This window comes from Saccopteryx bilineata, chromosome 8 (assembly GCF_036850765.1).
Source record: "Saccopteryx bilineata isolate mSacBil1 chromosome 8, mSacBil1_pri_phased_curated, whole genome shotgun sequence".
Lineage (NCBI taxonomy): Eukaryota > Metazoa > Chordata > Mammalia > Chiroptera > Emballonuridae > Saccopteryx > Saccopteryx bilineata.
This window is the reverse complement of record NC_089497.1, coordinates 1,748,815-1,773,737: the sequence shown is the minus strand read 5'-3', so window position 1 is coordinate 1,773,737 and position 24,923 is coordinate 1,748,815. Positions and strand designations below refer to the sequence as shown.

At 50.1% G+C, this 24,923-nt stretch overlaps 1 protein-coding gene, 1 non-coding gene and 1 pseudogene across 7 annotated transcripts in view; 1 reads left to right on the top strand and 2 right to left on the bottom strand.

Annotated features, from left to right (window-relative positions):
- The window catches only part of U2SURP (U2 snRNP associated SURP domain containing), a 51,030-nt gene extending 33,572 nt beyond the window's left edge, over positions 1–17,458 (bottom strand). For 3 of the 6 annotated variants that reach the window (XM_066240693.1, XM_066240696.1, XM_066240694.1), the window contains exons 1-4: positions 16,421–17,458; positions 6,891–6,935; positions 5,641–5,787; positions 1,408–1,506 (exon numbers count right to left, since the gene is read on the bottom strand). In XM_066240693.1, the coding sequence (XP_066096790.1) occupies positions 1,408–1,506; positions 5,641–5,787; positions 6,891–6,935; positions 16,421–16,465 (336 nt within the window). In that variant the 5' untranslated portion in view covers positions 16,466–17,458. The remainder of the gene's footprint in view (positions 1–1,407; positions 1,507–5,640; positions 5,788–6,890; positions 6,936–16,420) is intronic. The other 3 variants (XM_066240697.1, XM_066240698.1, XM_066240695.1) reach the window with 2 other exon arrangements.
- LOC136312312 (U2 spliceosomal RNA) lies at positions 316–475 on the bottom strand (annotated as a pseudogene).
- Positions 7,950–8,025, top strand: TRNAG-GCC (transfer RNA glycine (anticodon GCC)). Its single transcript has one exon. It is a non-coding gene; the product is annotated as a tRNA-Gly (tRNA).
- Positions 17,459–24,923: the final 7,465 nt, after the last annotated feature.

The window sequence follows — 24,923 nt, the reverse complement described above, 5'->3', positions numbered from 1 at the left end:
GATTCCCGGCCAGGGCACACAGGAGAAGCGCCCTTCTGCTTCTCCACCCCTCCCCCTCTCCTTCCTCTCTGTCTCTCTCTTCCCCTCCCACAGCCAAGGCTCCATTGGAGCAAAGTTGGCCCCGGGCGCTGGGGATGGCTCTGTGGCCTCTGCCTCAGGCGCTAGACTGGCTCTGGTTGCAACAGAGCAACGCCCCAGATGGGCAGAGCATTGCCCCCTGGTGGGCGTGCCAGGTGGATCCCGGTCAGGCACATGCGGAAGTCTGTTTGACTGCCTCCCAGTTTCCAGCTTCAGAAAAATACCAAAAAAAAAAAAAAAAATTCTTTACTAGGTGAGAGTTAAGAGAAACTTCACTGAAAAAACAGAACCCCTAAGACAGGACTGGAAATTCTGATTACATAATAATACTTTCTACACGAAAAAAAACAACAGGAGCAAAATACACTTGATCTTAGCCAAAAGGCCGAGAAGCGATACCAGGAGCAAAATAGATAGGCAATGGAGGAACTGAGACAAACACTGCCGTGTGTCACAGACACAGGGTCCCACACCTGACACACAAAGTGTACAAATATACAGATAACCCACCGACTCACAGAAAGTTAAGTTTAGTGATGAACAGATCGTTCAGAGAAACAAACACAAGAGAAACTGCACATGGGAATGTGAAACTACACTGAGATACTCCATCCTTTCTCGGAGCAGATGGGCAGAACCTCACTGATAACGTCCTCTGCAGACAGGATGTGGGAAATCACCTCTCAGGAACTGCTGCCAGGAATGCAGAACGGCCCTGCCCGTGCAGAGCAACCTGACAATATCCAGCCCAGCTATACTTAGTACTTACCACCAACCCAGTCACCTCACTTAAGGGAATATCTATGATACAGAATCTCTCTCAGTGATACAGTAGCAAAATAAACCGTCTGTACAGTACTATCCAATAACAGCACTACTTGCAATGACCAAAGACCAAAACATAAATGCCCTCAAGAGAATTTTAGTTGAAGAAACTACTGCATTCTACACAGCCATTTAACCTCCCCCCAAAAAACCCACCTCAATCTCTCATACACAATGTACAATGAAAAAAAGCAACAAGGAGAACAGTGTGCTGGACACAGCGTGCTTCCTGTGCCTCTAAGAAGACTGGGCACAATTTACATGTACACACTTGCTGATGCAAAAGAATAGGCCAGAAGTGACCCAGACCGCTCCCTTCCAGAGCAGGGAGGGAACGGGGAGAGGACCGAGGTGGAAGCTGCCCCCACTACGCTCGCATCACAGACGTGGCCTGAGGTGGCGGCTGAGTCTCTGAGCAGCGTCTCTACGGCCTCCCCGGACGTGTCTACCCCCTTTAGGCGCCTTTGTTTCCAGGGACAACTCAAAGTCCAGGTAAAACATTACCTTCTTCTTCAGTTCTTCCTGCTCCTTCTTACTTAAAGTTCTCTTGGCTGTACTCATTTTTCCAATACTGAATGCTTTCAGCTTGTTTTCCAGGAGCGGCTGTGAAAAGAAAGAAGCAGCATTCATATACACACCCTCAACGTGTCCATAACAAGTCTTCAGGAGAGACAGCTCGTTAGAAAAGTAACTCAGGGTAAAGAAGAGCGGAGGTGCTCTAAGCACCAGGGCTGCCTCCTTCAGCTCAGCGCTGACGGGAAGCGGTCAGACAGTCTTCACTTCCCAGCCAAAGGTCACACACAAAAGCCACCTTTTAGAAAAAGATTAAAAAAAAACAGGTTTGAACTCATTCAACTCACTTGCGGGCAGCGAGAATAAAAACGCTTGAGGAGGGAAAGAGCGCGGTCTGAGCCAGGGCAGCGCAGGGGGCAGCCGCTGACCGGGAGGGAGGGAGGAGGGGCAAGCGCCCAGTCTGAGCCAGGGCAGCGCAGGGGGCAGCCGCTGACCGGGAGGGAGGGAGGAGGAGCAAGCACCCGGTCTGAGCCAGGGCAGCGCAGGGGACAGCCGCTGACCGGGAGGGAGGGAGGAGGGGCAAGCGCCCGGTCTGAGCCAGGGCAGCGCAGGGGGAAGCCGCTGACCGGGAGGGAGGGAGGAGGGGCAAGCGCCCGGTCTGAGCCAGGGCAGCACAGGGGGCAGCCGCTGACCGGGAGGGAGGGAGGAGGGGCAAGCGCCCGGTCTGAGCCAGGGCAGCGCAGGGGGCAGCCGCTGACTGGGAGGGAGGGAGGAAGGGCAAGCGCCCGGTCTGAGCCAGGGCAGCGCAGGGGGCAGCCGCTGACCGGGAGGGAGGGAGGAGGGGCAAGCGCCCGGTCTGAGCCAGGGCAGCGCAGGGGGCAGCCGCTGACCAGGAGGGAGGGAGGAAGGGCAAGCGCCCGCTGGGCTCTGCAGCAGGAAGGGAAGTGCCCTCCACCCCGCGGGCCCAGGTGCCGGCGACCACGCATCGTGTCCCTACAACCCCGCCGGCCCCTCAGCTTCCTCGTCCTCTCTGCTTTCAGTGCTTCCCCACTTCCTTTCCTATTTGTCATTTACACTTTGCAGAAGTTCCGTGTTGCTTCTTGTGAGTTTCTGGTGCACAGCCTTTAGAGTCATATTGTTTTCCAGTTTTTGTTTTTATTTAGTGAGAGGCGAGGAGGCAGAGACAAACTCCAGCATGCACACCGACCAGAATCCACTCGGCAAGCCCACTAGGGGACAATGCTCTGTCAGGCTGGGCCGCATCTCTGTTGCTCTGCAACCATGCTATTTTAGCAACTGAGGCCAAGGCCTTGGACCCATCCTCAGCACCAAGGGCCAACTTTGCTCAAACCAACTAAGCCAGGGTTGTGGGACGAGGGCAGGTGGGTGGAGAAGCAGATGGGCACTTCTCCTGTGTGCCCTGACCGGGAACCAAACCCGGGACTTCTATACACAGGACAGATGCTCTACTGCTGAGCCAATTGGTCAGGGCTGGTTACATTCTTTACAAAGTGCCCCCACCGTTTCTGGTCCCCACCAGGCGCCACACGTCGTCACCACACTGTTACTGACTCTGTTCTCTCTGCTGTACTTCACATCCTCTGACTATTCTCAACAGCAGCTTGCACGTGTCGGCCCCTGCACCCGGCCCCTGCCCTCTGGTGACCAGCAGTCTGCTCTCTGTGTCTATGGGTCTGTTTCTCGGACCCTGCACCTGGCCCCTGCCCTCTGGTGACCAGCAGTCTGCTCTCTGTGTCTATGGGTCTGTTTCTCGGACCCTTCACCTGGCCCCTGCCCTCTGGTGACCAGCAGTCTGCTCTCTGTGTCTATGGGTCTCTTTCTCGGTCCCTTCACCCGGCCCCTGCCCTCTGGTGACCAGCAGTCTGCTCTCTGTGTCTATGGGTCTGTTTCTCGGTCCCTTCACCCGGCCCCTGCCCTCTGGTGACCAGCAGTCTGCTCTCTGTGTCTATGGGTCTGTTTCTCGGTCCCTGCACCCGGCCCCTGCCCTCTGGTGACCAGCAGTCTGCTCTCTGTGTCTACGGGTCTGTTTCTCAGACCCTTCACCTGGCCCCTGCCCTCTGGTGACCAGCAGTCTGCTCTCTGTGTCTATGGGTCTCTTTCTCGGTCCCTTCACCCGGCCCCTGCCCTCTGGTGACCAGCAGTCTGCTCTCTGTGTCTATGGGTCTGTTTCTCGGTCCCTGCACCCGGCCCCTGCCCTCTGGTGACCAGCAGTCTGCTCTCTGTGTCTACGGGTCTGTTTCTCGGACCCTTCACCTGGCCCCTGCCCTCTGGTGACCAGCAGTCTGCTCTCTGTGTCTATGGGTCTCTTTCTCGGTCCCTTCACCCGGCCCCTGCCCTCTGGTGACCAGCAGTCTGCTCTCTGTGTGTATGGGTCTGTTTCTCGGTCCCTTCACCCGGCCCCTGCCCTCTGGTGACCAGCAGTCTGCTCTCTGTGTCTACAGGTCTATTTCAATGTTGCTTGTTCGTTTATTTTGTTCTTTAGATTCCACGGAGAGGTGAAGGCATGTGTATTTGCTTCTCTGACAGACTTGTTTCACTTTGTATGTTCTGGGTCCAATGTACTGTCACAAAGAACACTTCACTCTGTCATGACTCAGCACTGTTCCACAGTGTGGTGCACCACAATGTTTTGTCCACTCATCTACTGAAAGGCACCTGAAGTCACCTCGTTCTTCGTCAGCGACACTGCTGTTTATGAAGGTCACTTCATCCCGTCACTGGGAGCACATTACAGAGAGCCAGGGTGGTGAGTGCCAGACCAGCAGGCAGAGCCGCTGATGTACAGCAGGTTAAGGTTCTGCACAAGTCAGCATTCATCAATTAATTCTGAGTATGAGAAAATGGTACCTCAGAGAACTCTTCATTTAGTAACTCAGAAGCACTTTCCTTCCGAAATGTGGCTTGAATAAACTGTAGACCTTCAGATGTTGTTATTCATTTAACTATTAGATTGTGATCCATAACTCAAAAGAAATGCTGATCAAATACAACCTAAAATATTAATCTGTAACTGACATCTGAAAGTTTCTCCAGCACCTATGAAAAAGAGATGTTAACCAATTGCAAAATTAGACCTGATCAGTCCCATTACCATAAAGGCTTGCCTGGAAATATGCAGAATGAAGAAATAAAACTGCTGCAAACTATTGTAAAGCTGCATTAAAATCTGTTCAAAAAAGCAGAGCAGTTTTTAACCTAAACATCAACATTGGGTTTCAGGAACAAATTCAAAATAATTTCCCCTCAAATAGAAGGAAATATGTTTCACCATCATCCAGTCGGCACCTTTATTTCAACTTCACAAGTTTATACAAATTGTAAAATCACATATAAATTCCGTGAAAGACATAATTTTCAAAACAAAATGTTTGGGCTCAAATTTTATTTCTATCCTAAGAGCTAAGCCCGAATGGAAATGGTCATGGGAATTAAGGCAACTGTACGCAAAGAAATACAACCATCCACTTAAAAATTTATTTATAGAACTTTTGCAAAAATTTTAAAAATTAGAACTGAAAACAGTATTTTTAAGTGTTCCTGGAAAATGGATCTCAGCAAAGTAAAAGTATTTTTATACAGAGAAATACTAAATAGGAAAATTAGTGTTACCAGTCAGTGTTAATACTGGCTAGTGCTGACAGTCTGTATTTATTGTATTTTCCAGATTTAATCATAAGAAAACATTATTTTAACAGAAGAGCACGTTTCAGACCCAAGCAGTAAAGAAACCCCTTCCACAAGTTCCCGAAGTGCCCGGGCCAGGGCACCCAGCAGGACGGAGGCCTCTGTGGCTCCCCATCCAGGGCAGCCCCCAGAACTGGGCACTGGCAGGAGCAGAGAGCCGCTCTGCTGCTTCCCGGCAGGACAACGGGCTCCCTGAGGACCTGGGCTTCCACCACCTGAGCGCCTCCAGTGACTGGCACTGGGTTCAGTCAACATTTGATAGAGGGGATAATAAATCTGACCATTAACCATCTGCCACTCAAACCCTCCTTGGTTTCTGAACTAAGATTTAAAGTTCTGAATAAAACATTCCTCACTTATAAGTGAAAACACATTGCCTTGAGTGAACTTAAGTTTGTCAATAACCCAAAGACAATGAAGTGTGCTGTCTTGAATAAGACAGGATGCAACAACGAGCACAAAACCGGGGTGTGCAGCCAGCAGCCTCCGGGCGACACAGAGCCCAGCATGCTGTCTCACCTGCGCAGCACTCACTTTGGAGAGGTTCTGGTGAGGGGGGTCACCAGGGCCTTCGCGGGCGCTCTCGCTCCTGTAGCTGTGTTTCCTGGGGCTCTTAGCGCGCGTCCGACTGGGCGCATCCCCGTCTGAGGGCCCGGATGCCTCCATCTTCAGGGAGAGGAAAACAAGTGTTTAAAATCACACGGGCAGTACTGAAAACCAGACATAGCCCCGATGGCCAAATACTGACAGATTTAGGTACACACTATCAAAACTCACATTCCCTACTGTCATCATCAATTGCAGATCAATGTCAGAGGTCTGGAGAGAGGGGGCAAGTTCTCACTGTTCTTACTTGCTACTGAAAACTCAAATTCTGTATCAGTAACAAAGAGCTGTTTACTTTGAAGTAACAGGTCCACTGGCCTTCACTTTCAAGAAAGTATCTGCCTTGTACCACCAGAGTGTGATTAACCTTACCGTGTCAGTTGCTCCTCAAATCAAAATAGTATTCCACGAAAGAAGCCAGTTCATTCCTCAACTTAAACAAGAAAGCCAGATCTAACATCAGAACTCCGCAGCTCAGAAGAACTGTGTGGAGAAATGGGCCTGCTCTGGCTGTGCCGTGGGAAGGACATTTGGCAATGCTGCCTTGATTCAGGTGCCAGCATTTCACCCATCAGTTGCTTTTTTGCCGTAAGTGCCAATGTCAACACAGTGAAAAAGGAAAATGACGCCTTTGTGTTATTACAAAATTGTTTTGAACTCACCAACCCCGACAGTCTCAGTGACTCCTGGGGTCTGCAGGCCACACTTCTGAGGACTGCTGTAGGAACTTATGTAAAGAATGTTCACTGCAGTACTACTTGAAATGTCACAACCTTGTAAACAAGAAGTATATGCCCATTCCTGGAGAAACACCTTCACAAGTGACTGGACCTCCCTTGTGGGACATTAGGACGCCATCAGAAAGATTAGGGGAGGGCTCGGCAGGAGAGGGCAGGGTTTCCGCACAATGAGAACAGCATGAGCAAGCACAACACCACGCCACAGCCCACAGACAGTGCGCACATGTGTCTGTGCACACAGCTGTATGAGCACAGTCAAGGTAAAAGGAGACATACAAAACAGGTTCTTAACATGGTGTGACAGACCAACCATGGGACTAGAACAAACAGAGGGCACCTAACAAAGATGGCGGAAGAAAAAAGGGCACATACATGAAAACTGTTTATATTAAGTGAAATGACACGGACTGTCTTTCTACTCACGTGTGCATCTGAAGATCCAGATGAATGCGCATCTGACGATCTGGTCTGTGAGTATGAAAAAAAGAGGCAATATTAAATGATGAGAAAATGTCTTACCATGCTAACAAGTGTTTCCCATACTCAATTTTTCCAAACTTGCAGCAATTTCATCTCAGCTAGTAAAACCACACAGGGGCAACATCTGACTTACAAAACCGTTGGGATCCAAACTTTATAAGTCCATTCTTTAAAATTCAGAATGTGTATTTCCCAAAATATGATAGAAATGAGTGAAGACACACTGGCCTGGCAGCAAGTCACACTACTACACAGCAGAGAAGCACCATCTCCGACCACCCAAAGCCACACCAGAGGATTCTGATACCCAGACACCCACGTCTAAACCCTTGATGTCGAACAAAAGGTACAAATCCCACTGCAGAAATAGTTCAAGAAACACAAAACCCTGTTATCCAATCCCGGACAGGCCCTGTTGGCAACCTGCTTTCAGGGCCTCTCTCCTCTGGCCGGCCACCACTGCCAGCCACTGCTCCAGAGCTCAGTCTCCCAGCCCTGGCCCTTCATAACGATGTCACTCCCAAATATCATCTCATTTTTTCTTAACTGGTCGACAGTTCAGATTATGTCCAGCATACATCTCACGGGTATCTCGCTGTGCACCCAAGAACAAAGCTCCGAGCTACAGGCTATTTAAGCCAGACGTCTATGGATCCACAGTGTTACTCCATCTTATCTAAACCTGAAGCTAGGGACAGCTGGTCAGACTTGCAGACTGAATCAGTTTGTGCCTCTGAACTCCACGTACTGGGCCCCAGCCAAACTGGCCCAGAACCCCCAGCAGGGCGACACCCCACCTCCACTCTCCCGTCCTCGTCACTGTCCTGCCTCAGCTTTTCCTGTGCGTCTCCTCACTCCCTTCCGTCTCCTACTGACCTTCCTTAGAAGGTGACTGGTACAGAAGAAGTGCTCTTATATTTAAATTAACTAGAACAGTGAAAGAATTTTTAAAACGCAATTGTAAATGTGCCCATTTGCAGACACTTAAAAATGAGAAAATCTGCCCTGGCAGGTTGGCTCAGTGGTAAAGCGTCGGTCTGCCATGCAGGAGTCCCGGGTTCGATTCCCGGCCAGGGCACACAGGAGAAGTGCCCATCTGCTTCTCCACTCTCCCTCTCCTTCCTCTCTGTCTCTCTCTTCCCCTCCCGCAGCCAAGGCTCCATTGGAGCAAAGTTGGCCCGGGAGCTGAGGATGGCTCTGTGGCCTCTGCCTCAGCCGCTAGAATGGCTCTGACTGCGGCAGAGCAACGCCCCAAGATGGGCAGAGCATCGCCCCCTGGTGGGCATGCCGGGTGGATCCCAGTCGGGCGCATGCGGGAGTCTGTCTGACTGCCTCCCTGTTTCCAACTTCAGAAAAATTTTAAAAAAAATTAAAAAATTAGAAAATCCTCGAGAATAAATCATTTCTCTTAGAAAAGAAAAAGAATTCAGTCAAAAGACTGAATGGTCTGGGGGTAAAGAGCAACTGCATTCCAATGTAGCAGTGTTAACCTGCTAGGTAACAAAAACAATATCCTAATCACACACTAACAAGAACATCAAACACCCAGAAACCAGACAGACAAAACACACACAACCTGTGTGAAGAAAACACAAACTTTAACGAAGGATTCGGCTATTCAGGTCACCACCATGCCCAAATGTATTTACTTATCTAACACAATTTCATTCAACAGCTCATGAATCTGCCAAGAACTGTGGGAATAAAAGGTTCTCCAGTGTCATGTCTTGGTTATCTGTTCCCTCCTCAGGGGTCCAGGCAAATCTTTGGAAGCTGGCATGTAGCATTAGCCAGTTTCTTGTGAATTCTCTAAAAGAAAAATGCTCTCCTCACAAAGATTTACATATCACTTATTTGTTCTCACCCGTGTTTATTTATGTGTTGATTACCAATGTGCCAGAGACTATGCTAGGTTTAACAGGGCCTAAAAACATACAAGCGCCCTGTCCACAGGAAGCTTACAGCATAATAACAAACAACTCTCAATGACACAAATGTAAAATTAGAATTATAACAAGTGCTAAGAAGTAGGCATACTAAATACATTCAACAGCTCATAATCCCAAGGGGGCATGGAGGGTTGCCAAAAATAACTCTAAAGTTCACCCAGAAGAATAAGCACAGAAGAGTAGCTAAGAATTTAATTTCCTATGCCACCACATTCAAATCATTTCTAGGATTTAAAAATAACAGCATGGCTTAGGAAGATGAATCAGCTGATCTCAATTAAACCTAAGATGGCACTGGTCATGTTTACTGCAAACCAGACACTTTCCCCTGATACATAATTACAGCTATACAGCATGCAGAATGGAAATGTTTTTAGGCTTAAGAAGTTATATTCAAACAGTAGTTAATAAGTTTTTTTATTTTTGGTTTTGTTTCTGTTTTTAGGTGAGAGGAGGGGAGAGGGTGAGACAGACTTCCACATGGGCCTGGAGCAGGCTCCAACCTGCAACCCCATCTGGGTCCAATGCTCAAGTGCTGAATTCTTTTTAGCACCTGAGGCTGATGCGCTCCAAGGGATACTCAGCACCCTGGGCCACACTTGAACCAATCGAGCTGCAGGAGGGAAAGAGAAAGGGGAGAGAGGCAGAGAGATGCACACTTCTCCTGTGTGCCTTACCCAGGAATCAAAACAAGGACATCCATAAGCTGGGCTGAAGCTCTATCCACTGAGCCACTTGCCAGGGCCAATAAGACTTTAGAAGAGTAGCTAACTTCCAAAGCTGGTGGCTCAGGTAAACAGTCAACACAATACTATTTTATAAAAAGCTGAGCCTCTCCCTCTTCTTAACCTGGAACTAAATGACATTGTCTTGGACTTGGGTTTTTACTTTTTAACTTAAAAGCAACAAATTAATGCTTAAAGATCTTCTGAAGTCTGCAGCACAACTGTTCATCCAAATGATAAGACCCAAAAGCAAGAAACGGAAAAGCAGAGTAAGGGTGGTTTGAGGAAGTGAAGAGGCAGACAGGAGAGAAACGTGTCTCAGGGTAAACTGCTGGCACAGCAGGAAAATCCAAGAGGAAAAGGACTCTTCTGAAAGCTGCTGAGCTGAGATCAGGGCCAACCCAACCACACTCACGATCCTAAAACTTGGGGGGCGGGGAATAAAGACTTTTCTTCCCAGTGGGTCCCGCTTTACCTCAGGTGAAGCACTACCCCCAGAGTGTCTCTCCAGCTCGGCCACGCCCCGGCTCAGCCAGCTCTCCAAGCCCCCGCCTCTTCTCCACGCCCCCTCCTCCACCGTCCAGCTCTCCACACTCCCTCCCCCTCCCCCTCCTCTCCTCTCCCGCAGGAAGCCACCAGCACCTTTGTGCAGAGATGACCCCCACTCCATCTCCACCCTCACCCTGTTCCTCCTGGGCATGTGCACCACGCGTCTGCACGCTGCTCACGTGCAACACACCTAAGACTCCCCGTCCTCTGGACCTCACTCCTGACACTGGGTGAGGGCTCTTGATCGCTCACTCTGGAAGAAGTGACAAGTTAAGAGCACAAACTCTGGAATCAGCCCCCCCCCCACTTGTAGCCGTGTGTACAGCGGAAGAGCACCTGCCCGGGGCGCGAGCAGTGACAGGTGGACACGGTAAAGGATGGCGATCTGTGCCTGTAAGGAACGACCCCCTGCTGAGTGCCAGCCAGCAGCTGGCTCTTCCTGGGCTCCTTCCCTATCAACCAAGTAGAACTCTGCTCATCCTGCCTCCAAGGACACCGCTGTGGCCACCTCCTCCTTTCAGCCAACCATCTAATGGTGCTGTGCTTTCCAAGAGACATACAGTAAAATAAGACACAACTCCCTCCCGTCATTAGGAGCTAATAAGAGACAAGAAAAACGTGGCTCTGTCACAAGAGCACAGGCAAATCCCAGCGGGAGTGAGAAAAGCTTCCCAGAAAGGATCTGCAAGGAGGTCTTCCACACAGGTCTCAGCATTACATCCCGTTAACTTCACACTGGTCAGCACCTCCAAGTCCCTCCTAAACCACACCCCAGAAAGGCCTTCCTAAAGGACTCTCCTGCCTCAAATGTGCCATGGCTCTGTCCTTTTACTCTCTAGCATTCAAAGAGCACCACTTACCTTTCCGTCCCAACCCCTTCCTGTCATAGGCAAGCACCCCCTGTGCTAGTAAACCACCTCCATCACCAATCCATTGCCCAGCCACTGCTCTCCCTCCTCGCCCACCTCTAGCCTTCATGCCTGACCAGGCAGTGGCACAGTGGATAGAGCATAGGACTGGGACACAGAGGACCCAGGTTCAAGACCCCGAGGTCATCAGCTTGAGCACATGGTCACTGACTTGAGTGTGGGATCACAGACATGACCCCATGGTCGCTGGCTTGAGCCCAAAGGCCACTGGCTTGAAGCCCAAGGTCGCTGGCTTAAGCAAGGGGTCACTTGCTCTGCTGTAGTGTCCCCCCTCCCACATCAAGGCACTATGAGAAAGCAACCAATGAACTAAGGTGCCTTAACAAAGAATTGATGTTTCTCATCTCTCTCCCTTCCTGTCTGTCCCTATCTATCCCCACACACAAAAAAACAAACAAAAACAAACCCCAAAAACCTCTACTCTACTCAGAAGGACTAATCATGTCCTTCCATGCTGTTGAAGGTCCCACCCTCCACTCCCAGCTGCCACTTCTTTGCTAAACTTTCAGGTACTTCTGATAGCTCCGTCTTGTACTGTTATGTGTCAACTCATTCCACTAGACAGCACGGCCCCCAAAAGTGAGTAGTCTCATTTAATGTTTTTTCCCTCAATTTAAAGCACATCTGGCAAGTGACAGAGCCTCAATATACCTGTTGACTTAACCTGTTCCAACAAATACACAACAAAAGTGAGTGCCACACGTTAACTCACATGCTGTCCACTCACGGGGCAGCTACCTAGCTTAATGCCACTCTCCAAGCCAAGGTCACCGCTCAAAAAAATAAACTATCCGATCACTGAAAAGAAACCATATATACATAACACATACATAGGCAACAGGGAAGCAACAGCGGAGAAAGAAGGTAGAAGGAGTGGAGGAGGGGGAGGTAGGGGGCAAAAGGAGGGAACAGGGGTGGAAAACACTTTGCATGGGGTGGGGGCACAATGCCATGTGTAGAGAGTGTTATACTGAGGACACTTGAAACCACGTCTACACAATAAATTTAAAATTTTTTTAAAAAGGATCACTGAGACACTCACTATGTATAATCAAGTTAAACAACAAACCTGAAATGACCTTTAAAATTACATCCAAAACACTACCAATACATGAAAAGTTGTAACGTATGTTGAACGTCCTAGAATTTATTTAAACTGAGCAAGGGACTACTGAAAAAAAAATTAACTCCTCAAAGAGACATATAACAGTACCTAATAGTCTCAAGTGCTACAGGCAAATGTATCTTGCTTTCAAACAAATTACTTCACTGAAATATCTAGCACATGGCTGGTGCATAACAAAATGTTAAAGCTACTTAATAATAGCATAAGAAGCAAATTATTTGTCATATCAATATTTTTTAGTTTACTGTCCTATAGCAAGTTTTTATTTTTATTTCAAAATTGATGCTTTTAAGCAAAAAGGGAAAGAGAGGCAGGAGTCTTCAACTTGCATCCCAAGTGGAACGCAGGAAGACAAATGGGTATCTTTATAGGGTTACTTTCAAGGAAAAACCCAGCAGAGGGGAAAGGAGGGGAAGGGAGGGGCGGGGAGGACTTTCAGAAAACTATCAATTCAATCCAGTAAGACAGCCTGACCAGGCAGTGGCACAGTGGATCGAGCCTCAGACTGGGACATGGAGGACCCAGGTTCGAAATCCCAAGGTCACTGGCTTGAGCATGGGTTCATCTGGTCTGAGCAAGGCTCACCAGCTTGAGCCCAAGGTCACTCAGTCTGCTTTAGCCCCGCCCCCCCTTCAAGGCACCTGAGAAAGCAATCACTGAACTAAGGTGCCACGATGAAGAACTGATGCTTCTCATCTCTCTCCCTTCCTGTCTGTCTGTCCCTCTCTCTGACTCTGTTACAAAAAAAAAAAAAAAAAATCAGTAAGACATGAATTTTTACCCATCTCAGCTGTCATATTCAGGCACCAATGCTGCAAATACTCACGTTTCTTAAAAGCACTGATTAAGAAAATTGAAGTTCATAATTCCACTCTCCACCCAAAAACACAACCTTCTACACATAAAACTAACCACTACATATTTTAAGATAAGACTACAACCATATTGAAATAAAGATTCAGTTTAAACTAAAACTGAAAACTATGAAGAGCCCAATTTTCAAGGTTGTGTTTTGTTTGTGGAGATTTTCACATTTAAATCTTACATATCTTCAGGCACTCAAAAACAGAAACGAAGAATCCTGTCCATGGCAGGAACAAATACCCAGGGATCACGACAAGCCCTGGGGGGACCCTCATTTTACTTCTTTTCCCCATTTAAGATTTTCCTTTGATTTGAGGGAGGGAGGGAGGGAGACAGAGAAGGGTTGGAGGAGGACAGAGAGAGAAGCGGTGGCTCCTTGCTTCACTGAGCTGCTCCTTCCAGCTGTGCACCCCTGGCTGCTCCTCCCCGGCCCCAACCGCAGGCAATCCACGTGGGGGCACAGGGACAACACTCTGTCTGCTGAAGGTAAAGGCCTGCCAGGATCTTACTTGTTTGGGGTTTTTTAAGATTTTATTTATTTTATTGATTTGAGAGAGAGAGAGGGAGAGAGATCATAGTAGCTTCACTTTAGTTGTTCACTGACTGGTTCTCATATGTGCCTTAACCCGGCAAGTCCAGGGATTTCCAACCGCGACCTCAGCACTCCAGGTCAATGCCCTCTCCCTCCCAGATCAGGTTCTTCACTTATTCCTACCAGTGAAATACTTGGGTTAATCAGCAGTTCATCAAAATTGTTCCCAAACCAACTTCACTGGATGTCAAGGAAGCCAGAAGTACTTTATTTATCTATCTAACCCAGTTTTGGACAATAGGGCAAAAAATCAGCATTGTCAGAGAGCAATAACAGGGCACATAATTTAATATTAGTACTGTTCCCAGCAGAAGGAAAGAAAATATCACATTCTCTTCATGTCATTTTTGTCAGCCAGCAAATAAAACAAAAAGAACTATTAAAATCAAAATATAATTTGATAAACTAAAGTCTAAGGAAATAGGTTTAACAAGTTTATAAGCAAATAACCATAGGCTCTGTGACCCACCTCCCAAAATCAGAGCCACACAGGCATCATCAGCACCTCTCCCCCAAAGTGACACCTTAGTCCAACGCTCACAGGAGTGCTGCGCAGGAAAACCTGTCTAGCTCATTCCTCACTTCTGTACTTGCCAGGCTTTAGAATGAAGAGTATAGCACAATCACACAGAAAATAAAAGGGCACAGGATCAGTTTACCCAGGACAACCACACATAAAAGTTGTCATATTACTATGCATATATAAAATGGAACTTAAAAATCTTGTGTACTGTACATTTTTAAATTCAAGTTTTCCTCAATGCCTAGAAATACGATTTACAAACATCTCTCTCTACACCAATGGGAATTTAAGCACTAAAGAAGGAGCATGAGACAATCTTTTCACACCATCTGTACCCTAGACTGTCCCTCATCTGCTCTCACCAGAAGAAGGGAAATCATCCGGAGGTCAAAGGCTAGAAATGACAACCACGGTTGTGTTAGCCAAAATGACCCCATACTTTCCCCAGTGATTTCTGGATTTGTGTTAAAAATAAAAAGCAACAATCTGGACAGTCATTACGACAGTCAATGACTTAGCTTCTAAATCTCAGGATTAGACTTTATCCTAACATTCTGAAAAGTACTTTTAATTTCCTCCACGATAAAAAGGGAAAAGAACTATTATTATGTGCTTTATAGACATTAAATCATTTAATCCTTACCTCAACCCTGTAAAAAAAAAAAAAAGGAATTATATCCATATTACACAAGAGGAAATGAAGGCTCAACAGCTTATGCAGTCTGCCTTAAAATTGTAAATATAATTAATTACCAAAGCAGGGTTCGGAATCCGAATCTAGTTTATTTGTTAACAAAAAGATATGTCAATTACCATCTGCACCCTGAGCTAGTCTGATTCCTTTCACAGACACCAGGAGAAGAACCTCTTAGTGGCATCCCTGGATAACCTAAAGCAATTATACTTTCAAAGATCACTGGAAGACCCGACACTTGAACTACAGACAGGTCACGGCCTCACACCACCGGGTGAAGGACTCTTGTAGAAAGGAAGACTGCCCGCAGACAGGGCAATGTTCTCCATGCATCCAAGACCTCAGGACAGGAGACACCTGCACACGTTACTGGGAGGAGAACCCGGAACCGCCATGCTTCCGCGCGCGTAGTTGCGAGACGCAGCCGGCTTCAGTAACAGGAACACCCCCGGGAGGAGCAAGCAGGCACGGCGGTGGTCGCCCTGGGTCGGCGGCCAGAAAGCGAGCAGGGGGCGGGGCCCGACGACTCCACGACCCACGCGGGAGATGCACATGGCTGAGGGGAGAACACGATCCAGTCCACGCAAAGCCACCGCGTCTCCGCAACTAACGGGCGTCCGGGGGAGCCGGTGCTCAGCTCAGGCATCATGCACCGGACGGCGCGAGCGAGGGTCGCGCTTTCTGGGACACCGGGCACCACGCCCCGACTTCCCGGGAACACGCCTTCCCATCACACCCTCCCCGCGCTGTAACAGCCCCGCTCCGGGCGCCGCGCGCCCTCCTCCGTGCCCATCGCGGAGCGCGACAAACCCCGCCACTTTTACCCGGAGTCCGCGGCGGGCCCTTCCGAGGAGCCGCGATTTCATGACCCGCCCAACGTGGCCATGGAGCCCCGCGCCGCCCGGCACAGCCAGGGCCCCCAGGCCCGGGCAGCGCCGCCCGCGCCCCCGGAGCCGCCGCCCCGGGGAGACACCGAGCCCAAGATGGACCCGGACACCGGCGCCCGCCCGGCCCCGCGAGCGAGGAAGGGAGGCGCGACCACGTGCAGCGCGCAGCCCCAACCGCGCCGCGTCCCTCCCCGGAGGTCGTCCCCGCGCGCCCGGCGGGCTCGGCGCGGTGCGTTCCCGGCGCGGGGGACGCGGAGGGCGGCCGGACGCCGAGCTCGCCGACCCCCGGCACCGGGGACCAGACGCGGGGAAGCCGCGGCTGGCGCTCCAGGAAGCGCTTCCCACCGGAGACGCGAGGCCGCGTCGGCGCCGCTCCCGACGCTCCCAGGGCCCCCGGTCACTGCGAGGCCGAGCGCGGGCCGCGCTGCGCCCGGCGGCCGCGAGCCAGAGCCGGGCGGGACGGAGCGGGGAGCAGGCCTCTCCGCCTGCGCAGCACGGCGCGTCGGCGCCCCGGCCGGCCCCCTGTTCCCGGCTGCGGGCTCCCGCCCGGCCTGCGCCCCCGGCCGGAAGCGCCCGTGAGACCCCGACGACGACGACGAGAGGCCCCCCGGCCGCCCGAGCCCACGCAGAAATACCTTTGAACTGGCCTTCTGAGACCCGCCTGGCGTCTTGTCCGCCATCTTGAGCTTCGCCCCTCCTTCCGCGGCGGCGGCGGCGGCGGCGACGACGGCAGCAGCGCGGGCGAGTCGAGCGCCGAAGCGGCGGATCGCAGCAGAGTTCGTCGGAACGCCTGCCAGGCTGGCTAATCAACTGCCGAGACGCGGAAGTCGCGCTCGAGTCGCGCACGTGACTTCCGGTGCCGCCATTTCTCTTTCGGCCCCGCCCATCACGCCGGTGTTTCCGGTCGCTGGGAGGCGGGGCTTGTTCCTGGACCCCAAAGCGGACTCCAAGCGTCATCGTCTCGTTCTGGCTGTCGGGGGCCCGCAGATGCCGCGCTGTTTTCGGGCGGCGGATCGGGGCGACCGGTGGCGTCCCCGGGGATAGAGAGGCGCTGATGAGCGGGACGGGGTTCGACCAGTCCGGGGCGAACGCGGGGCCGGCGCTGCGTGGACCGGGCGGCGTGGGCACGGGCTCGCGGGCGCGGCGTGGAGGGAAGCCGGCCTCCACCCCGGGTGCTCCGATGCAGAGGAGTGCCCTGAGGGCGGGGGACAGGCGCGCTGGGCCAGCCGTGTGCCTGAGGTCCTGGCGGCGGGGCGCCCCCGCGGGGGCCGGACCCGGTTGTAAAGCCGGCGTGCGTGGGCAGTGCCGCCCAAGCCCCACACCCCTCGGGTGGGCGGGAGCGCGGCTCCACGGCCCCCGGCGCCCGGAGCGCTACGGGGGGCAGGTTCTGCCCCGAGGGCGCTGCGGGCCCTCTGCGGGCTGGGGGAAGGCGAGGTGGGGAGAGGACAAGGTCAAGGCCTTCCTCCCTCCCTCGTTTCTGCAGAATGACCCCAGCCCTTCCGGAGTCTCACCGCCTGCCCAGAGGGCCGAGGCTTACAGGGACGAGTGATCGCGCCCTGTCTTGACGTGACTTAAAGCCTGATGAGGCGTGGGCGGGAGGGGCCCAGCAAACACGCTGGTGCACAAACTGAGGCTGCCCGGAGGGACCAGTGGGGGTGGGACATTTCACAGAGAAGGGAGCATTGGAGCCCAGTCTGAAGAAGTCCAGTTTTGTCTGTTGGACGGTGTGTGTGTGGGGGGGGGGGGGGGATGATGGGAGGTTGTCTGCAGTCGGAGCCTTGTCACCCTTTCTCAATTCTGTGCCTCTTACTCCACCCCCTATCCTGGCCACTAACTGAAGGCCTCTCAGTGTTCTCTTATTGAAGGTGGTACTTCCTCCAGGACCCTAGGGACCTCCGTCCCCCATCTAAATTAGAGATGGCCTCCGATCCCCAGAAAGGGCCCTTTCCCAATCAAGATGCTCATCAGACAGATCTTCAGCATCCGTGCGTGCGCAGTCGGGGATTAGGAAGTGAAATCATCAGCCACAGTGGATGGAGGGGTGGCTAGCTGTGCCTGGTCTTGGCTGGGCCCTGCTGCAGGCCGGTTTTGTCTGGAAAGTGAATGAATATATGCATGCTCTTCAATTCAAATCCCTACTGCTAAAGCCCCACTGCTCATAAAAATGTTTTACTAAATGTTTACCCCTAAAGCAGGGTTCGGGAACCTATGGCTCGCAAGCCAGATGTGGCTCTTTTGATGGCTGCATCTGGCTCGCAGACAAATCTTTAATAAAAAAAATAATAACGTTAAAAATATAAAACATTCTCATGTATTACAATTCATTTATTTCCTACCACTCATGTTCATGGTTGCGGGTGGCTGGAGCCAATCACAGCTGTCCTGGACAACACCAAATTCTTATTGGATAATGCGTAATGTACACAGGTTGTTGTATGACTCTCACGGAATTATATTTTAAAATATGTGGTGTTCATGGCTCTCTCAGCCAAAAAGGTTCCCAACCCCTGCCCTAAAGAGTTAAAAACAAAGCTAATGCAGACTTCCTTCTCTTTTTCATTCAATAAAGCCCCAGTAGAACTCAAACAAATGTGACCTGACCAAAAGTGATGCATAAGCCTTTAAGGTCTAGTTAAGTGTACTTTTAAAAACTCACAATCACGGCAATGAGCAGAGTTCTCCTGAATACATATGTCATGAGATCTTTGCCCTATTACTGAAAATTAAAGAGGAGGAAATAGCATGAATAGACAAGTGGAATCTCACAGAACCTGAAGTTTTTCCTTCGACTCACAATTCCTGTGGCCAAGGGACTACACATGCATAGTTCGAAAATCATACAATTTACTGCAGTTAGTATTACTTTCTCACAATCACGCTAATATCAGGCTATTTTTCTGTCCCACACCTCTCACCTGTTGGTCACGGTTCTCCCTGCAGCTGGCTCAGCGGTGACCACAGAGCAGTGCCAGTTGCAGCCCACGGAGGGGTCTTGCTTGGCTCCAAAAGGGAGGTTTTTGTTTCTTTGAAATTTGTGTCAGCATTTTAAAATCGGGGGAGTTGACATTTTTATACTCAGATTTACAGCTTTTCTCTGAAACAAGGGGAAGTCTAGCAACAAGCCACAGCAACCTCTTTGAAAGGGTGCTGGGCTCGGGTTCACCAGGCCTTCACCACACACGCGTGTGCTCAGAACTAGTAAATGCACCATAGTTAGACATAGAAGGCCTTTGAATTTCCTACTTGTCAGTTTAAGAAACATCCCAACCTGTAGAGAATTTTTATGAGCTTATTTGAGCCAAACTGATGCCATATGCCGGGGAGCAGGATCTCAGATGCTCTTGGGAATAAGTTTTGCAGCTGCTTTTACGCATTTAGAGTCAAGGAGGTGAGATAAGGAAGGTTGCATGGAAGCGGGTGAAAGCCAGGCAGGAACTGGGTCACAGGACGGTTAATAAGACTCAGCACTTTCTGGAGAGTGTTCTGATGTTTCACTGGTGTGTTCATCTAGACTGGCAATTTTCAACCAGTGTGCTGCCGGAACTTTTAAAACGCAGTACCTGACTATGCAGCTGGGCACTGACCTTTTGTTAGGTTGTCAAAAAAAAACACACACAAAAAAAACACCCAACACAACAATAGTGGTCTAGTGTAAATGAATCAAAATTATACCAACTTTTTTGTCAAATCAGAAAAAAATAAAATTGTTGGTGTGCAGCAGGATTTTAGTAGTTTGCGTGTGCCATGAGATGAAGAGGTTGAAAAATCACTGATCAAATGCACAAGAACAGCCCTGGTCAGCCGGTTAAGAGCATCGTCCCAAAACAACAAGGTTGCGGGTTCGATCCCCGGTCAGGGAACACTTGGGACGCAACCAAAAAATGCACAACTGAGTGGGACAGTGGATGCTTCGCTTCCCTTCCCTCTCCCCTCACCCTTCCTCTAAAAATAATAAAAATAAAACCTGGTGGAGAGCTCAGTTGGTTGGAGCATCACCTCAGAGCACAGAGGTTGCCAGTTCGATTCCTCCGGTCAGAGCACATACAGGAACAGCTCAACATTCCTGTCTCTCTCCCTGCTCATAAATAAGTAAAAAATTAATAAAGGCACAAGAATGGGCAGGGATGACTTAAAACCTTTCACTGAGTAAGTTTTAAGCTGGAGTGTGACCCTACCATGTCTGCCCAGTTAGAAATTTGTGAGGCGATCACTCTGTGAGGTTGCTTTCCATAGGACTCACCCCCCTTTCTTTTTCATCCACATGCTTATCGTATGCAAATTTAAGTCTTACTCAGGGTGATGATCAAAACATTTCGCCGTCAGCCTCCCTAGCACCAAGGAGAACGCTGGGCAAGGCAGGTTCTGAGCTTAGGGCGCACACAGAGACTCACGGTTTTCCCAAATACATTCATTTCCTCTTAAGATATGCGAGAGAGGAAAAAAAAGACATAGACAAAAGCAGCATTTCACAAGATACGCAACAAAAGAGAGACCTTAAACACGACGGCGTCTCCGGTGGCATGCCTGAGACGCAGGGGCGGTGGCGCTGGGGTGCTCCCGGAATTCTAAGTGGCTCCTCCCTGCTCTCCAGGCTTGAGGATGCAGGCGGGTGACAGCACAGTCCCATCCGCGTGTGCACTTGGCAGTAACGGAACTACTGTCCTGCGCCAGGTTTTAAGGAAGGAAGGCGGATGGGGAGGGACAGTCGCAAAGCAGATTTGGCTCCTCTGCTAAAGGTGCCTGGTGGCTTCCAGGAAGAGGCAGGGACCCTCGGAGGAGGAGGGTGTGGTCTGTGTGGCATGGGAGGGTCTTCGGAACTGGATTGCCCAGCCCAGCCTACCCCGCAAAGCGAGCCCAACAAGGGCTTCAGTGGCGAAGCCAGCCTCCCCTCCCTACCCTCCCCCACCCAAAAAGTGCCCGACTGACTTACTGATGCTATCCAGAGTTCTTTCGACAGTAGTAATTAGCAGTGGCATTTTGTTGTTGTTGTTAAACTACAGATGCCTGGGAAATAACACAAGTTAAAAATGATGTCAAAAAGCATATAGCCCGAAGAAGGGGTCATAGAGCTATAGGGACCTGTTGGGGATAATAAAGATTGCTACTGTGGCCATGATCCTGATGGGAAGGTTACCGTCACTGTGCCGCAGCTGTTGTGTCTGTAGGACGAGACAAAGCGTGGTCCCGGTGGAGTATGGGGAGAGGGGTATTCCCGAGTGAGCAGGTAGAATGTGGGGTGTGTGTGTGTGTGTGTGTGACAATGGAGGACTGAAGTTGCCCGTGGAAGGTCATCACAACTAGCAGAAGGCAACGTCTCCAGACTTCTCACTTGCTGTGGCCTGGCAGTCCAAAGGTGGGCTTGATGTGGACCACCCAAAGGTCAGGCCTCACTTAACCGGTGACTTGCCTTCTGCCAGTGGGGAGCCTGCCTATCCCCATGAAGCCTGAAACTCTTAAGACAAGACCAGGTGATACAAAAGTCTGGGTGGTAAAGAGAAAATGCCCCAAGACCATTTCTTTATCAATTTCATCTGGTTGCCAATTAACAGAAGTCCAACTCTAGTGGGTCTTACACATATAAGGTGGTTGGCGAGTGGCTCAGTGGATAGAGCGTCAGCCCCATGTATAGACATTTCAGGTTCGATCCCCGGTCAGGGCACACAGGAGAAGTGACCATCTGCTTTTCTCCCTCTTCCCCTCCCACAGCCAGTGGCTGGGTTGGTTCGAGCATGGCCATGGGTACTGAGGATAGCTGGTTGGTCCAACTGTGTCAGCCTCAGGCACTAAAAATAGCTTGGTACTGGAGCCTTGGCCCCAGAAGGGGTTGCCAGGTGGATCTGGTTGGGGCACATGCCGGAGTCTGCCTCACTATCTCCCCTCCTCTCACCTGAAAAACAAAACAAAACAACAAACAAAAAACCCACATAACGCTTTATTTTCACATTGCCATCATTGTCTTTTTATCAAAGAATGTGGCATAATTTTCATTTTCAAGCTTTATTTATTGCTTTCACATTGATGTTGCATATTTCTTGTTACCTTTTATCATTTCTGTTAGAATAGAATAAAGCTTTCCCATTATTGATGTGCCCTAAATAATTGTTTATATAGGCTGATTACTAGACACTAGTGTTATGCCCAACCATTTTGCTGAATTCTTCTTTGTATAGTTTTTTTTTTCTCTTGGGCTTTTCAGGTATACAATTATATCATTTGCAATTAACCACAGATTTACATCCTCTTGCCCCATTTTTGTTTCCCCTCTCTTTTGCCGAAGAATGCTGAAGGTTAGTCAACCCTGCTAGATAGTCACAGTGATAGTTTCGTGCTCAGAAAAACCAGGACAACTCCATGACTTGGGAAAACAGGAACAAGTTAGAAATGTACTGCTCTGTGCACCAAGGAGAATGAATGGGTCGTGGGGAGGGCTGACGGGGAGGACAGGTAGAAATCTGTGTTAGTGTCCTGCTGTGACAAGCGCCAAACTAGTGGCTTATGGCACACTGACATATACACATAAAACATTTACATATATACTATGCAATATATACTGCTCACAAAAATGAGGGGATATTTCAAAATGAACATGAAGTGATAAAATGCCCCCTAATTTTTGTGAGCAGTGTATGTGCATGACATTTCAACATGCTGGTCTCGGTTCTGGAGGTCAGAAGCCCAGAGTGCCGCGGGCCTGTTGCTTTTGAAGGCTCCCAAGAAGGACCCGTTTTCTTGCCTTTTCAGGCTTCCCAAACTCTCCGGTTCGTGGCCCTTTCTCTGTCTTTGGAGCCAGCAACGTAACATCTTCTGTCCTCTCTGAGCTCCGCTTCCGTCCCTGTCTCTGCTGTCTTAACTCCGCTCCCTCTTAGAGAGGACCTTGTGATTAATTACACAGGGCTCGCCATGGCAATCCGGGATAATCTCCCCGTCACAAGAGCCTTAACTTAATCACACCCACAAAGTCCCCTTGCCACACGAAGCAACGTATCCCACAGGTCCTGGGGATTAGGGTGTGGGCGCCTTTGGAGGGCTATTATCTATTTACCTACACCGCGGGATCGCAAATGAACTTTCTGCGTCTGCCTGCATTTGGTCACTGGCTGGCAGGCAGAGCAGGGATCCCGCCGGGAAACTGAGATGGGAACAGTCCTAACAGATGCTGAGTGCTGAAGAATTCAGTGGGAAGGTGACGTGGTCCCAGGGAGGATGGGAAGAAACGGTCTCTCTTCAGACGACTTACAGGGCACAAAGGGGACGGAAGTGTCACCATCGGAGTGTCACCAGCGAAGACAGATTTCAGTCCAATTTGTTCACGCCACACCTGCGGTGCCTACAACACAGCAAGCCCCGGAAGGCGCTCAGTTAAGTCCTTGTTAATGAAAAAGTCTACTTGCAAGGCCGGTTTTGGGGGGGGGGGGTCTAGGAGGAGCTCAGGAGGATGCTGTGCAGTTGTTTTTTTTGGGGGGGGGTGCGTTCTGCTCACAAGAGTTTGCGGCTGGGGCTAACTCCCTGTAATCACCAGAAGCTGCTCAGAGAGCAGGGTGCAGACCTTTTCTCAACGTCCTCTCTTTGTTTTAAGGAAATGCAAACCTCTTGCTAATTTTCAACAGATGTGAAAGTCTCCCATCAGTATAAAGTTAGAAATGATATGAATCTCCCGTTCCCAATTTAAAAAAAATTTATTTTTGGGGGGGCAAGAATTGTACACAATTGGAGAAGCGCCCTTCTCATTGTGAGATTGGGAGGCAACCCAAGTCATGAATCACTTTTAATGAAGGCAATGAAGACCTTCAAATTAAAAGAAAGAAAGAAAAAAAGAGAGAAAGAAAAATAGAGAGAGAAAAAGAAAAAGAGAAAGAGAGAGAGGGAAGGAAGAAAGGAAGGAAGGAAGGAGGGAGGGAGGGAGGGAAGGAAGGAAGGAAGGGAGGGAGGGAGGGAGGGAGGGAGGGAAGGAGGGAGGGAGGGAAGGAGGGAGGGAAAAAAAATTGTGTGACCTCGACCCAGGCGAGCTCCAGGGGCTGCAGTGTCATTGTGTCACTCGGCCGCATGGTGGCGCTGCTGCCGCCGGCAAACAGCACAGCCGCCTGCTTCACCGGTGACAGGTGAACACAGGGGAACTCCTGTGAGTGATCCCGGGGCTGCGGTCCCGTTTAGGTTACAATTAACAATCTACTCTCCTGTCCTCGTCAACCAGGCTTTCGCTGAACAATGGTGCTGATGCTGAAAGAATAATTTAGAAGGGGAAGTTCAATATGGAACAAACAAACAAAGTGGTATACCGTGTTGCTCATTTAGAACAGTCCATAAAATATTAGTGACAGTAATAAAACTATTAGGGGTGACACCTTTGCCCTCAGGCTTGCTCTGCTTCTCCAGGGCGGGGCGGGGCTGAACCCCCCGGGAGGGGGAGGGGAAGGGGAAGAGGAAACATTTGTGAAACAAACGGTAAACACACAGGAGGTGGCAACCTTGCCACTCCTGAACTGCTCAGAACCACCCAGACACTAACTAGAAGTTCCTGAGACCGAATTCCAAAACCCCTGCCGGGAATTTCCACAGAACCCAGCTCAGGTTAGCTCCATTCTTGGGCTGACCCAGTGCGCCCAGGGACACGACTCCCAGGGGCTACGTGGGTCAAGGAAGATTTCGGGGAGACAGGGTGTGAGCAGAAACTAACTGTATAGTACCAAGGGATCTCGTGATAGGGTATAATTTGTTTTTATTGTGGTAAAATACAGATAATATCAAATTGGCCATTTGAACCATTTTTTAAATGTTTATTTTATATATTTTAGAGAGGAAGAGGGAGAGAGAGAGAGAAAGAGAGGAACATCAATCTGTTCCTGTATGTGCCCTGACCGAGGATAGAATCAGCAGCCTCTGTGCTTTGGGACGATGCTCTCACCAACTGAGCTCACCGGCAGGGGCATTTGAACCAGCTGTAAGGGTACAGTTTAGTGGCATTAAGTTCATTCACTACCATTCATCTCCAGAAGCTCATCTTCCCCAGCTGACACTCTGTCCCTGTTAAGCACTGACTCCCCCCATTCTCCCCCAGGCCCCTGGCCCACAGCCCCGGGGAAAACACCATCCTCACTTTCCGTCCCTACGAACCTGACTCCTCTCTACGTCTCAGGTAAG